At 50.3% G+C, this 16052-nt stretch overlaps 1 protein-coding gene across 1 annotated transcript; it reads left to right on the top strand.

Moving 5' to 3' along the window:
* Positions 1-8436: 8436 nt before the first annotated feature.
* On the top strand, positions 8437-15259 carry LOC123071464 (auxin transporter-like protein 1). Its single transcript, XM_044495029.1, has 7 exons — positions 8437-8911; positions 9067-9313; positions 9426-9611; positions 10089-10201; positions 10336-10617; positions 12400-12865; positions 14620-15259. The coding sequence occupies exons 2-7, from the start codon at positions 9113-9115 to the stop codon at positions 14845-14847; spliced, it is 1476 nt and encodes a 491-aa protein (XP_044350964.1). The 5' UTR covers positions 8437-8911; positions 9067-9112; the 3' UTR covers positions 14848-15259.
* Positions 15260-16052: the final 793 nt, after the last annotated feature.

Here is a 16052-nt window from a genome sequence, read left to right on the forward strand (position 1 = left end):
TGGACATGAATGATGTTTTGCTCTGGAAAGAAGACAAGGAGGAATACACAGCCAAGACATATTATAACTTCTTGCACAAGCCTATATGTCAAACCCAATTTTGCAATGGGTCTGGTCCTCTTGTTGTACTATGAGAATCAAGTTTTTTGCTTGGTTGCTTATTATGGATAGACTGAACACTCGGGAGATGTTGGAAAGAAGACACTGGAATGTGTCAGATTCAAACATTTGTGTGCTCTGCCCAACCCACTCTAAGGAGGACAAGGACCATCTCTTCTTCTCCTGCAACTTTAGTTGTAGGGTGTGGAACTACTTGCAGATCAAATGGAAGCATGGGATGACATGATTGCAATTGCTTGTGCGGCTAGAAGAGATTTTTAGAAACCATTCTTTGCAGAGGTGGTGTTCTTGGCTTGCTGGAATATTTGGTCACTCAAAAATGATAGGATCTTCAGAAATATTAAACCTTCTTTTCGGAGGTGGAGGGCTGGTTTTACCCATGACATTTCCCTTTTAGCCCACGGGATTAAGATTAAATTTAAGGATGACTTGCTTAGATGGATCTCCTTTTTACCTCCTTGAGGTTTGTTTTGGTAGCTCTTGTTAGCCTTGCTTTTGTTTTGTTTTGGGTCCTCTTGGGCCTTTGTAAATTTGTACATTGTACTCTGTTTCAATAAAGGTTTTATTGTGTGGTCTTTACCATGCAGTTTCAGGTTAAATAAAATCATTACGAAGAAGAGTTGGTTCAATTTATAAGAAAAACTTGGTCAAAACCACACAACTAAATGGTTGATTAGAGGAGAACCATGCAAAAATCCCAAAGACGAACACAAGCACCCCCAAAACGAAGCTAGACTCTGCCACCAAGCCTAAGCTACCAACTGAGGGCCAAAGAGATCTGGTATGGGAAGAGGCTCTTCGACAACGCTTACAAGAAGTAAACAACGTCTGAGAGCACCAATGTCACTGGAAGCGACTCCCATCACGACAAAGTTTTCACCCAAAGCTCCACACTCCACAACCCCACCGAATCCTGTGGGAGGGGATCTCATCACACAAGAAGCGACCAAAACCTAGGTCCATCCAACAATTATCTAGTGTCGGGAAGAACTCTTCAACGAAGCCTTCAAGAAAGAAAAGACGTCTGTGGGCGCCATCGCCGCCGATACAGGCCCCATTGGCCAAAGTTTTCACGCAGAGACCAGAGACCCTCCACATTGACAAGCCTCTTGGGAGGAGGCTCAGCCAGCGATACGCATCGGATGCCAGTGGTAGACCACGCGAACCGAATAAGGAGCTAGCCACTGCCAACTCCTCTCCATCACAGCACATCACCAAATAGTCTAGCTTGCCCAGAGACAACCTGCAATGCCACAGATGGAACACACCTGCAATGACATTGTCAAAGAGAGGCACGCACCACACCGTCGAGCCCCACCTCAACGGTGTCATACACGCCTCATGACATGGCCAGAGCACGCCAACGACGGATCTGGGCGAGACCCAAAACCCACAGCGCAGAACCATCCTTCAGCTGCCATCGGGTGGCCACCACATTGCCGGAGGAATGATGGTTGTCACCACCACCACAGACCGGGAAACACCATCCTGGACACAACACGTGAAGCCCCACATGACACTAGACACCGCCGCTACATCCACTACCGCAAGTCACGACCCCTGCCTTAAGCCCGCACCACCACCACCATGCTCGCATGACACCACCGCACGGGATATCCCAAAGGCACAACCCTTTGCCGGATCCAGGACCTCTATGCTGTGATGGCACAAGCAGCACGCAATCATGCCGCCGCAGCCCCTAGGAGTCAATGGCATACAATTTATTCATCACTTATAAATACATCATAACTTGATCGAGTTGACAAAGGATGTCACGCATTCTTTTGGGCCGGTTCAGAAGAGGAACATGGAGGCAGATGTTTGGTATACTGGAACAGGGTGTGCCGGCCTAAAGAACCGGGAAGAATCGGTGTTATCGATCTATGCAAGTAGGGGATTGTCCTAAGGCTGGGGTGTGCCTGGCTAATGAAAACTGACGAGTCGAGGCCATGGCAGGGGCTTAACTAGCAACCGGATAAGCAGGTGAGTGCGGCGTTTGGCAGTCTAGTGAAGTGGCAACTTGGCACCGGCACGAAGGTGCTTTTCTGGACAGATCATTGGATCAATGGTGCAATAATTAAGGAGATGCCACCACTTGTATTCGATCGTGTAAGGACGCAAATAGCCAACAGAGGATGTGTAAGGGATGCGTCGTGGATGCTAGCTTGGATGGGGGATATTGGTGGAGAGCTTGATACGGACAGATTGGCCCAATTCATTATGTTGTGGGAGATCTTGTTGAAGGTACAACTAGTGTCGGACATGGATGATAAGCCAGTTTAGGACTGGAACATAGAAGGGAAATACACGGCCTCATCCGCATACAAGATGATGTGTATTGGAGGGGTTAGATTCTAGCACTTCGCTGCCATTTGGAAGTGTTGGGTTCCCCTAGTATGCAAATTGTTCATGTGGTTAGCCATCCAGTACAGGCTCTGGATCTCGGACAGAAGATGGTGACATGGGCTGCAGGAGGAAAAATCACCGTGCTTTTTATGTGAGCAGGAGGAATACATGGTCGACCACATTTTGCTGCAGTGTGTCTTTTCTCGACAAGTTTGGTACATGTGCTTTGCTAGAATGGGGATTGATCCGGCACTCTGCCCATGGACCCAAGCCAGAATTGGGGATTGGTGGTCGGAAGCGAGGAAGTGCATGCCAAAAATGCACCAGAAGGGGTTTGACTCTGTTGTCACGTCGATATGCTGGAATTTATGGAAGCAACGTAGCGGTAGGGTGTTTGGGAGAACCGACCTACGGAACATAGGGGGCACAATGGACTTGATCTATGTAACGCCCATGATGCGGCTATATCTCCCACGTGTTGAGGCACGACTTAGAGGCATAACCGCATTGTGGTTTTGTCACAAGAAGGGTCATCTTCACACAATCCCATGTAATGAACAAGAAAGGGATAAATAGGGTTGGCTTACAATAGCCACTTCACACAAAGATCATATAATTCATACATCATTCGGAGTAGACACATAGTCCGACTACAGACAAAACCAAATGAAAAGAAGATAACCCCACATGCTAGATCCCCGATCGTCCCAACTGGGCTCCACTACTGATCATCAGGAAACAAAACGTAGTAACGACCAAGGTCCTCGTTGAACTCCCACTTGAATTCGGTAGCATCACCTTCACTGGTATCATCGGCACATGCAACTGTTTGGTAGTATATGTGAGTCACGGGGACTCAACAATCTCAAAACCCGCAAGATCAAGACTATTTAAACTTATGGGTAGGACAAAGTGATGAGGTGGAGTTGCAGCAAGCGCTAAGCAAATATGGTGGCTAACATACGCAAATAAGAGTAAGATGAGAAGCTACACAACAGTCGTGAAGCTAGAAGTGATCCTAAAACTACTTACATTCAACCATAACACAAACCGTGTTCACTTCCCGGACTCCGCCGAGAAGAGACCATCACGGCTACACACGCGGTTGATGCATTTTAATTAAGTCAAGTGTCAAGTTCTCTACAACCGGATATTAACAAATTCCCATCTGCCACATAACCGCGGGCACGGCACTCGAAAGTTTATACCCTGCAGGGGTGTCCCAACTTAGCCCATCACAATCTCTCATGATCAACGAAGGATATTCCTTCGCCTGAAAAGACCCGATCAGTCTCAGCATCTCGGTTACAAGACATTTCGACAATGGTAAAACAAGACCAGCAAGACAGCTCGAATGTGCCGACAAATCCCGATAGGAGCTGCACATATCTCGTTCTCAGGGCACACCGGATAGGTCAAGCTACGAGTAAAACCAACCCTCAAGTTTCCCCGAGGTGGCCCTGTAGGTTGCCCGGTTCGGACCAACACTCAGGGGATCACTGGCCTGGGGGGTTTAAAATAAAGATGACCCTTGAGTCTGCAGAACCCAAGGGAAAGGTATAGGTGGTAGGTAGGCAAATGTTAAAACCAAGGTTGGGCCTTGCTGGAGGAGTTTTATTCAAGGCAAACTGTCAAGGGGGTCCCATAACCCCAACCGCGTAAGGAACGCAAAATCAAGGAACATAACACCGGTATGACGGAAACTAGGACGGCAAGAGTGGAACAAAACACTAGGCATAAGGTCGAGACTTCCACTCTTTACCAGGTATATAGATGCATTAATTAAAATTAAGAGATATTGTGATATCCCAACATAATCATGTTCCAACATGGAGCAATCTTCAACTTCACTTGCATTTAACAACGCTATAAGAGGGGGCTGAGCAAAAGCGGTAACATAGCCAAACAACGGTTTGCTAGGAAGGTGGGTTAGAGGCTTGACATGGCAATATGGGAGGCATGATAAACAAGTGGTAGGAAGTGCGACATAGCGATAGAACGAACAACTAGCAAGCAAAGATGAAGTAATATCGAGGGTAATGGTCATCTTGCATGAAATCCCGCAAGGAAGAAGAACGAGTCCATGAAGTATACGAACCAACATAGTCGAACAAATCCTCACAAACGCAACGTTACCGGAACTATCAAGGGGAAGTGCAACCGAAAATAAGCAAACAACATGGTAAACAACCATCACATAAGCATGGCATGATGCAAAATCAAGTATGATGCATGTCCGGTTTAATGAGGCATGGCATGGCAAAGTGCAACAAACAATACTACAAGTTAAGTGGAGCTCAATATGGAACGAGTTGCATATTGACGAAACACCACATTGGAGTTATTTAGTTCGCTCTCGTTTAGGTACACAACAATATTAAATGTTGTTAAACATGGCAAGAGGTGAAACATAAGTAAACTAACTATTTAGGCAATTTAAATGAGGCCGGAAACAACAAACAACAATTCCGGAAAATCCTCATGTCCATATTTCGAATTTGCTACTGTTCTACCCTAAACCATATTTTAATGTTGTTAAACAGTAAAACAAAGTGCACCAAGTTAAGCTATGCATTTTTTCTAGACAATTTACATGTATAGTTTATTTAATTCGGAGCTACGATTATTTAGTTATGAAATAAAGCATTTTAGCATGTTATTTATGCAAAAACAAAACAAACAACAAGTTAAACATTTTAAACATAGATGAAAGTTGCATATTATGAAAGTACATGAAAAACTAAGCATTTTACATGTTTACATCATTTTAATCCGATGCGCGATTGTGGAGTTATTATATGCATGATATGCAAGGGGTTTTCTGTAAAACTATAATTCTTAGGATAATAGGTAAATTCATCCAGAGGAAAAAAACATGACACTGGCCGAAACTAAGATCTTGCCCAGGGTGCAGGGGGCGGCTGCTCACATCGAGCCTTTAGGTGATAGCCTGGCTTATTAGGGATGATAGACTACTCATATCAATAAGGAATTCCTTCTTTTCCGGGAGCCTTGGAGTAATTTCAGGACGGGTGACTGACCGGGAAGTTGCTCCCGGGTGCGCACAACGTGAGGACAAAGTGCGCAGAAAAGATGGGTGACCGACCGGGAAGTTGCTCCTGGATGCGCACAAGTGAGGACAAAGTGCGCAGAAACGACTAATATTGATCTGTGGGGTCAGTCTAGATCCTGCCAGGAGTAACGACCACCGGCGGGTGTGTCTGGGGCGTTACAAGTTGGTATTAGAGCCGATCCTCATGGTTACACGGATGTTTGCGGACAGGTGCACAGTCATGTTGTGCATGATGTTTGTGACCCGTCGTGGCACACGACATGGCACATGTGCCGGACTGGATGCACAGACGTATGTGCCAAGAGGGAATGTTCATGTGGCCCAACGAGGACGTCGATTCCTCTGACTGGGGGTGTATGTGATAGCCTGGCTTATTAGGAATGATAAACTACTCATATCAATAAGGAATTCCTTTTTTTCGGGAGCCCATTCGGAAAGAACTCCAAAGTTAAGCGTGCTCAAATTGAAGTAATTTCAGGATGGGTGACCGACCGATAAGTCGCTCCCAGGTGCGCACGAGTGAGGACAAAGTACACAGAAAAAAATAGTATTGATCTGTGGGTCCAGTCTAAATCCTGCCAGGAGTAACGACCACCGACAGGTGTGTCCGGGGCGTTACAATCTGGCAAGAACTTGAAACATGGACTAGGGCCGAAGCCACCGGAGTAGCTACTTTTTGTGAGTAGTAGGCTAGGGTGCGTTTGTGGAGGCTATGGTAGGATCGTGTGTGATGACTACCTAGCATTGATGTAAACTCTTGTACATATTATTCTACCTTCTATAAAGCTACGGTGGGGTATCCTCTAAAAAAAAGAAATACATCATATCTTAGCGTGCTCTTTTAGAAGATACAGTAACCCTAAAATATCTTATAGTGTCGGAAACACTAACTCCCACATGTGTGGGCGTTTTCCAACACGCCCACACGTGTCGATCATCGTCCAGTGCCTTTTGCACGAATCTTGACACGAAAAGGTGGATTTGGTTTGCCACGTAGGACGGGGCTGATGTGTGGGCGTTGGAGAGTTTGCCCACACGCTCGCACCATGCTATTTGTCAGCCGCGCTGTGTGGGCGAACTAGTTTCTGCCCACACATCCAGCCACCTACTTCACGCGCGTGTGGGCGAACTGCTTTTTGCCCACACGACACTCCTACATTGTGGATGACAACTGCAGTTAGGCGAACGTGACAACTAGGTAAACACGCATGTCAACTGTGATTTTTTGCTAGATGGCAACTGCAGTTGCGCGTACGTGGCAACCAGATAAACAAACATGGCAACTATGATTAACAATACATGACAACTATGGTTAGATCACACGTGTCAACTAGGTAAACACACATGGCAACTATTGTTTGACCATAACTGGCAATTAGTTAATCACACACGCAACTACGGTTTGATTACACGCGGCAACTACCATAAATTAGACATTGTAACTGTAGTTAACCAAAACAGATAGAGTTGCCATGCTTTTACAACTCCACTTGCCATCCCGTATAATTACATCTGCCAATCAGGATGGCAACTAAATTGTCATCCAGCGGTGTACCTAACGTAGCTACGCCAGGACGTGTGGGCATTTTTGCTTCGTGCCACACGCGCGGGGTGAAGATGAGTAGTACTTGTTGGCGTGTGGCATTTAGTAGCCGCGCCCACACGTGTGGGCAATTCTAATGTTCGCCCACACACAGCTCGTGTGGGCTGCCTCCTCCTCACACCACACACGGTGTATGGGCGCATATCAAATATACCACACGTGTGACAGTTATCGGCGTCAGTTTAGGGAGGGAGTAGATTTTAGATACCCTTGTCCCTCTGGACCATGCCTTGGTACAAAAGACCCCACTAAACGAGGAGTATGCAAGTACAATTAGATGGTGAATAGTAGTATACCCTCAAAGAAGACGGAGTATGATGAATAGCATACGTAATGATTTATTTATTTTTTGCAGAATTCAATGGTCATTTGATGGACCGTATCCAACACTCATACCCCGTATTAGTACCCGAGAAGTGGCTTTCCAGTGGGACGTATGGCCTGTTGTGGGCTTGTGGCCGAGCCAGGCTCGTACAGCAGCAGGCGATCCCCTACCGGCGGCCGGGCCCCGGACTCACCCACCCGGAGATGGCAATATTCAATCCAGCGTCAGTCAGCCATGGAGTAGTTTCAGTACACACACACGCCCTGTTTGGATCATGGAGTTAGAGCTAGTTTGGGTTAGTTGGGGGCTCAAATAACCCGAAAGTATCCAAACAGGGAGGGTTAGAGTGGGTTAGTTTCATCTAACCCAACTATCCCGGTAGAGAGGTGCTTATTTGGGTTAGACTAGGTTAGAAAATAACTCTAACTCTAACTGTGTTAGAGTATCCAAACAGGGCCACAGACGTTCTTCCTCCTTCGCACCCTCAATCTCTGAAGGAAATAAAAGAAAGGGGATCCAGCAGCAGGGATGGTGCGAAGACTTTTGACATGCCAGCAGTTAATACGGCCGGCCTCTGCTCTCACTTCATGCCGTTGCTTCCAACGCTTCCTCCTCCTCCTTCTTCTTCCCCTGTGGTGTGGTGTGGTGACCGGTGAGGTGAATTTTTAAATCCGATCAAGTCACCGCCATAAAGAAGGCCCACGTCGGGCGAGATTTACCACTCCCACCCACTGTTCTTTCTTTCTACTGCACCCACGAAGTGTAGACAGAGACACACAGAGGGGAGAGAAAGAGAGAGAAGAAAGATTATTATTAAAAAAGAATAGACAGAATGGAAGAGAAGAGCAAAATGCAAAAGGGAGCGAGAAAATCAGGGGGGAAAGTGGGGTGTTGGAAACGAAGGCCAGGCCAGCCGAGCCGAGCAGAGCGTTCGTTCGTTGTTATAAAGCCGCAACTTGTTCCCTTCCCCCTCCCTCCCCATCTGCTTGCGCTCCCTCATCACTCTCTCTCTCCCCGCCCCGCCCGCCGGATCACCCGCCGGCGTCAGCTCTCTCTCTCTCTCTCCCTACCATCGCCTACGAGCTAGGAGTAGTAGGCTACGAGTGAGTGATAGCCCGCAACTCTGTCCCGCCATTACTCCTCCCTCATAACAGAGGAAGCAGGGAGCAGAGGAGGCGGAGAAGAGCCGGGAAAGAGCACGCCGGCAGGCAAGGCAGAGAGTAATCCTTCCGCTCTGCGGTCGTACCTTCACCCGGGCGGCGCGGCCACCACCACGCTCCTAGGCTCCTAGCTAGCTACTCCTAGCAGCGAGCGAGCCAACAGAGAGCCCACTCCTGCATCAATCGCACAGTAAATTCCGGCGCACCCTGCATTCACTGCCCCGTCCGTCCGGCCGGCCGCGATCTCCGAATATTTACTTCTCCTCCTCCTCCTCGCAAGAAAGGTTCGTCTCTCTTCTCTTCTCTCCGTGCCGGTGTTTCAGAGGCTGCCGCCCCCGTTTCGTTTTATATTGGCCTCTCGCGCTCGTATTGGGCGGAGAGTCTGCCTGCGCTGTCCTCCTGGATCTTGATCCCTCTGCTCTGCTTCGTCCGTACACAGCACACAGCGGAGCGCGGCGTGGTGAGAGAACGGGAGAGAGGAGAAGATGGTGCCCCGCGAGCATGGGGACGAGGCCATCGTGGCGGACGGGCACGGCAAGGAGGAGGAGGTCGGGGTGATGGGCGTGAGCAGCGGCGGCGCGGACGGCGACGAGGAGCAGCACGGCGGCGGCAAGTTCAGCGTCACCAGCTTCCTCTGGCACGGCGGCTCCGTGTGGGACGCCTGGTTCAGCTGCGCCTCCAACCAGGTATGTATGTCTTCCTGAGCATCGATCGCCATGATGTTGAAGAAGAAGACGATGATGATTGACTGATGATGAACGGAATGGGATGGGGTTCTTGTTGCTCGCTTGATTGCAGGTGGCGCAGGTGCTGCTGACGCTGCCCTACTCCTTCTCGCAGCTGGGGATGCTCTCGGGCATCCTGCTGCAGCTCTTCTACGGCTTCCTCGGCAGCTGGACCGCCTACCTCATCAGCGTCCTCTACGTCGAGTACCGCTCCCGCAAGGAGAAGGAGGGCGTCAGCTTCAAGAACCACGTCATCCAGGTACCCACCTCCCCTGCCCCTTCCTGCAATCCATGGCGTGCTCCCCTCCCTCTTCTTCGCTAACGGATTGCAGTTCCCGGCTTCGCCAAACGGACACGCCTTTCTGTCGGCCGCTGCCGATCCCTGGCTGCAAAAATACGAAAATGCTCTCCTTTTTTCAGTGAAAAATAAATAAAAAACGGCCCGCTTCACGCGTTAGATATGCAGTCCCCTCAAGTTGCTTGTCGAACGGAAAGTATGAGTTGCAAATGCAGCGGGCAGAGTTCCTTCCTTAATCCTCCCCTTTTAGTCGCAAGACCAAAACCACATTTGCCCCCAAGTAATGATCACCATGCTTAATGATTCAAGTAGTAGTACAGTACTACTACTAGTACGCATGTACTAGAAACATGATGGAGTGTGAGTAGTGGTAACTGTGGTTGATTAATGGCGAAGCAAGAATTACTAATGAAGCTGCGATGTTGACCTCCCTCGCAGTGGTTCGAGGTGCTTGACGGGCTGCTGGGCCCGTACTGGAAGGCGGCCGGGCTGGCCTTCAACTGCACCTTCCTGCTCTTCGGCACCGTCATCCAGCTCATCGCCTGCGCCAGGTCAGTACTCAGCCGGTCCACCCAACCATCACTCTCATCATCGTACCCCTACCACTGTGTGTCCAGTTCAGTTGCTGAGGGCTGAGACGAGCTAGCTAGTAAATAAACAAACTTTTTTTCTAATTTACTTACAGTAACATCTACTACATCAACGACCGGCTGGACAAGCGGACGTGGACGTACATCTTCGGCGCGTGTTGCGCGACGACGGTGTTCATCCCGTCCTTCCACAACTACCGGATCTGGTCCTTCCTGGGGCTGGGCATGACCACCTACACCGCCTGGTACCTGGCCATCGCCGCGCTCATCAACGGGCAGGTGGAGGGCGTCACCCACACCGGCCCCAACAAGCTCGTCCTCTACTTCACCGGCGCCACCAACATCCTCTACACCTTCGGCGGACACGCAGTCACTGTGTAAGCGACACCAATTTCTCTCTCTCTCTCTCTCTCTTTTTACAGTTTATTTATCTATCTATCTAGTATTTGTTTGCTCAGTAAGTAAATTACTGCTAGTGGTACTCTGACTGATGAAGAAGAAGGGTGGTGAACTTTCCGCCGGGCTGCAGCTTTTGCCTGTGGATCGGGAGGACATGTCTGGATTGGATTGGAAACCCGGCTCTAGTTTCCATTCCAATGGTCCCCCGTCCCCGGTCCATGGTACTTGCAGCAGCAGCAGTACCAGGCCAACAGTAGTGTACTCTCGACAGTACAAGTTAATCTTGATTATAACTTACTAAACAAGATTGTAGCGGCACGTAGCCTTGCATCTAGCTAGCCCCATCCATCCAACCCATGGGGCGGCACAGATCCCAAATGCACAGCTAGGGCACTTAAAAACGTGATAGGCCGTGGTGGTGGGAACCGGCCTTTGGTTTAGCTTAGCTTAGCTAGCTTGCGGCCATTAGTCAGTCAGTCGGATGGAGCCTGGTGCGCTCATGTGCGGTGATGCATCCAAAAGGTCCTCCCTACCAGTACCAGCACCCACACACACATGATACAGTCTAGTCTAGAGGGGAAAAGAATTGGGGCGCGGTGTATTTTAGATCTCCAGCCACCACGCATTAGAGTAGAGCCCTTTATTCCCATTGCTCCTCTGCCGCTGCGATTAGTTAATTGTTAATCAAAACTTGATTGGATCATTGGTGTTTCCTGGTAGCTAGCTTAGCCATGATTTGAGGCCATGCGGGGGAATAATTAGCGTCTTCATCACTGAGTGCGGCGTTCAAACACCCTGGTCGCTCGCTAGTGGCCGCCGTTGGGCCGGAGATTTGAACCATTTTTATAGTCGTCTCATATATATCTCGTAGCTTCGGCGACCAGGGCGCTACTGTTAAAGTAAGTACAGTACGTAGCTGCTTATGCAGCTGGTGGTGGCGTAAAAACGGAAATGCTTTGGTATTGACGGAAGTGAAAGAAAAGGACTGGCCATGGCTGGTTTCATTGAATTGAATGAGTGAATTCCGCTAGTGCGGAGTTCACATCAAGAAATGCAATTCCGTCCTGGCTGGACCGGGACGTGCGTGAATGTTGCGACACATCATCATCTGCTGGTGATGATTCCGTTCCGCTCATCTTGCCATCATCTTGATGTTTTAGCCTAGTGGAGTGAGGGGGACACTGACCTACTACTTTAACAAGAAGTTGCATCTGAAGAGAAAGATCTCGTGGTGAATGTCCTTGGATGGCATTTCCACTCACCGTTTTCTGATCTCCGACAAGTTCCAAGTCCAGTTAGGTCGTTACTGCAACTAGCTCGGAGTGGAGTGGAGTGACATGATTAATTGATTGATTGTTAGGCAATTAGTATATATATAATTGGCAACGGACTTATTTGGCCGTATTTGCCGGGATCCTCTATTATTTGACCGGAGGATTGAGCTAGCTCGTGCACGCATGTGTGGTTGAGTGAGTGAAAGCTCGTCAGCGAGATTCCCCCTGCCGCCACGATCTTCTTCTTTGCAACCGAACTCCGTGATTAGGAAGAAGCCTTTCTTCCGTATCATTTGTACCAACTGAAGTCTCTGCGTCCACATTGACCCGCATCGCATGCATGTGCAGAGGCCGTTTTGTCCGTTAATTTCCTACTTCTTCTTCCATGATCGTTGATTATTGAAGCTCTGCCATTTCATTTAGTATAAACAGTTGTTTGTCAATAATGGTGGTGATGCTAATGTTGGTTGCATGGGCATTGGGCAGGGAGATCATGCACGCGATGTGGAAGCCGGCCAAGTTCAAGTACATCTACCTGCTGGCGACGCTGTACGTGTTCACGCTGACGCTGCCGTCGGCGTCGGCCATGTACTGGGCGTACGGGGACGAGCTGCTGGCGCACGCCAACGCCTTCTCGCTGCTGCCCAAGACGGCGTGGCGGGACGCGGCCGTCATCCTCATGCTCATCCACCAGTTCATCACCTTCGGCTTCGCCTGCACGCCGCTCTACTTCGTGTGGGAGAAGGTGATCGGCATGCACGACACCAAGAGCGTCTGCCTCCGCGCCCTCGCCAGGCTCCCCATCGTCGTCCCCATCTGGTTCCTCGCCATCATCTTCCCCTTCTTCGGCCCCATCAACTCCGCCGTCGGCGCCCTCCTCGTCAGCTTCACCGTCTACATCATCCCCGCGCTCGCCCACATGCTCACCTACCGATCCGCATCCGCCCGCGCCGTAAGTTTCCTCTACTCCTTTACTCTTCTCTATCTATACATGTATTGCATTGCATTTCTTTTTTTGCATAGAGGAGGATCATACTGTAGTGTACTGGCTTTGAGAAGAAGCTTAATTAGCATGTTCTTGTTAGTAAATGCGTGATGCTGCCGTGCGCCTAATTTCTTTCTCATCACTGTAGGAAGAGTACTGGTACCACTGCTTTTTCTTTCTTTATTAGTAGATTAGAGATCCGACCAGCTTAGCCAATCATTGCCAATGGCATCGTCGATGGATGATTAAGGATGGGATGAGTGAGGCCGTGCATTGCCAGCTCCAGCTGCATGCATGCATGCATTGCATGGCCCGGTTCGCTTCATTCATCCATCCATCATCTCTTGGTAGCACACCACCACTGCACCAGCAGTCCAGTAGTACTACATCCATGGTCTGGTCCATCAGGCATCAACAGTGGCCCGGCCGATTCATCCATGGCGCATGAACAGCGGCCCGATTGCAACGCAACGCGCAGCGGAGGCAGAGAGACGTGCAATGGAATAGACAGTGGAGATCCGTGCACGTGCCACATGCACTGTTGACTGCACAGCCCCAGGTGGCCCCGCCTCCTGCTTAGAGCATGGTTAAGTCAGTGACATGTCATCTACAACCCATCTTATAGTCAACATCTACAATAGTAGATCAAAAGAGTGTACTATTTTTTTATTATGTGGACCACCTTTCATTCTCATAAAGTGCGTAGGAGCACGTGCTAAAGCTGGCTCTTCACGAAGAGCCCGCTTACCTTCTCTCTCCTCCTCTCTTTCCTCCAACTAAGCAGAAATATACTAGTTTATTCCTTATAGCCCGCTGACTCAGCTCTATTGTACTTGCTCTTAGGAGCGGCACTGCTACCACGAATCCCCAATCATTGAGTCCGGCCAACGGCCACATTAATCCGCCCCGACAACGATTTGGATCCTCGATCCCTCTCCTCCGTCTGCACCGTCCGTCCGTTGGTTCGGCCGTCGCTGCTATGGATCCATAGCTGCTACGGCATGGCGAATGGCGCTTAGCCATCACCCATGGTGTGTGTCAGTTCCAAGGGTTGGTGTCCCGAATTAGGAGGTTTCTCCCAGGCTTAGTACCATCCTACATATGGTCCATCCCGTAGGTGAGCCTGCCCTGAATGCAGCTATGGCTGGTCCCTCCCCGGCCGCACAGGAGAGCAGAGGGGAAGCATCCAAACCGTCCCTCCCTAGCAGAGACTTTTCAGCAACGGGGCCGATCGTGGGCTCGCCGCTGGCCGGGATGGATGGCGATCGTTGACATGGAGGGATCGGGATCTCCTGTTACTTTTGGCACGAGTCCCCGGAAGCTAGCCGCGCTACGGGGGCGCCGGTCGCCGTCGCGGCGTTGGCCCGGCGCGTCTGGACTCTGGCTGGCTGGCTGGACTGGCTTTTCGCACGGGTGATGGATGGATGGATAGATAGATAGCATGCGGCGCCGCTGGAGACGGACGTCGATCGATGGGGATATCGTGGCGTGGGTTGCGGGGTCCCTTTCTCTCCCGCTCTCGATTCCTTCCTTTTCTTCTTCAAGCTTTGCGGAAGAGAAATCGAATGTGGTTTGCAGTACGGACGATAGATAGATAGATAGATGGAGAGTATCTAGCAAACAACATTTATTTTGTGCAGCGGCGCGGTGGCTCCATTCCATGCATGTATCATCCATTTTTGATGCTCTGTGTTTTCTGATGATTTGTGACAATTGAACAGAACGCGGCGGAGAAGCCGCCCTTCTTCCTGCCGAGCTGGACGGGGATGTTCGTGCTCAACGCCTTCATCGTGGTGTGGGTGTTCGTGGTCGGCTTCGGGCTCGGCGGCTGGGCCAGCATGGTCAACTTCATCCGCCAGATCAACACCTTCGGCCTCTTCGCCAAGTGCTACCAGTGCCCCAAGCCCGGCGCCGCCGTCGCCCCGGGCCCCTCCTCGTTGCACCACTAGCTCCCTCGCCGTCGCCGCCCGGACCGTGAAGCTGCCATGCCACCGGCCGGCGGGAAGTCCGCAAGGAGCTCGAGAAGCTTCCCCTCCCACTCCCGGCAGCCGGCACGGCGGATCCAGTACTGTTGCTTGCTAGGTTTTGGTCGCCTTGTAACATACAAGCCTCGCCTCTCCTAGGGCGTCCGTCAGTGTCACACCGTAGTTGAACAGCAGGGTGACCGGGTCCCTAAGACCACGCCCGTTGCTTCCCCCTGCCAGATCCCTTGGTAGTACGTACGTACGTGTCCGTGTGTTTGTGTTTGGCTTGCCCCCACCAATATATATGTGATGGTCTTCATGGCTTATAAGATTTGCAGCTCATGAGACATTCCGTATGATGATGAATTGAATTGATGATGGTATTAACATAGCACTACTACTATCCTGTAGGGCTCTCGATCTGTTCCTTTTCTTCTTATTTTTACTCTCTTCCCCGCTGGAGCTTGCATGGTGCATGCTTGTAATGGAGACGATCGATCGATGTTGATTCCTCTTGCTGGCTAAAGGCAAAACACGGAGGCCTTTGTTTATGGGGTGCTCATCGGTGTAAATGTGGCGACTCCTCGCTGTTGGCGGCTCCCTTTCGGCCCGTGCCGCGTCGCTGCCTTCGGCCCCGGCCGGCCCAGCGAGCGATCATCGGATCTTCCCGGCGAAATTCTGAAAGGGGCGCCAAGATATGGTGGTGGTGGTGGAGGGCGGCGTGGGTCGGCGCGGGACATGATGGCGCGCACAACCGAGACCAAACATGCTTGCTTGTGAGGCTGCCCGAGAGTTCTAAAGATGGTACTCTACTGCTGCTGGCTTTGCATTGTGATCGTGACAACGACGACGGCGATACTGATTAGCGGCCCGTCTTATCACACCACACCCTCGTAGTACTACGCCGGTGGGTGAGGCTCGCTTTCGAGGATTGGACTCCACTCCACTCTACTACTGACCCCTATTGTAGTACGAACCATGTACGTACTGCACGCAAGATAATTATTATTGGCTTGTGCGTCGCAGCATCAAGAGGGAGGAGGGGCTTTGATTGCAGAGGAGAGAAGATTGCGCTTTAATTGGGCCATGTGGGAGCTGCAAATGGGGGACGGATTCCCTAATCGCCTCGGGCATCAGGCCTCCTTCAGATCACATGGCTGGCGGTGGCATGTGCCATCTTGACTGGTACC

This window comes from Triticum aestivum, chromosome 3B (genome assembly GCF_018294505.1).
Source record: "Triticum aestivum cultivar Chinese Spring chromosome 3B, IWGSC CS RefSeq v2.1, whole genome shotgun sequence".
NCBI classification, from domain to species: domain Eukaryota; kingdom Viridiplantae; phylum Streptophyta; class Magnoliopsida; order Poales; family Poaceae; genus Triticum; species Triticum aestivum.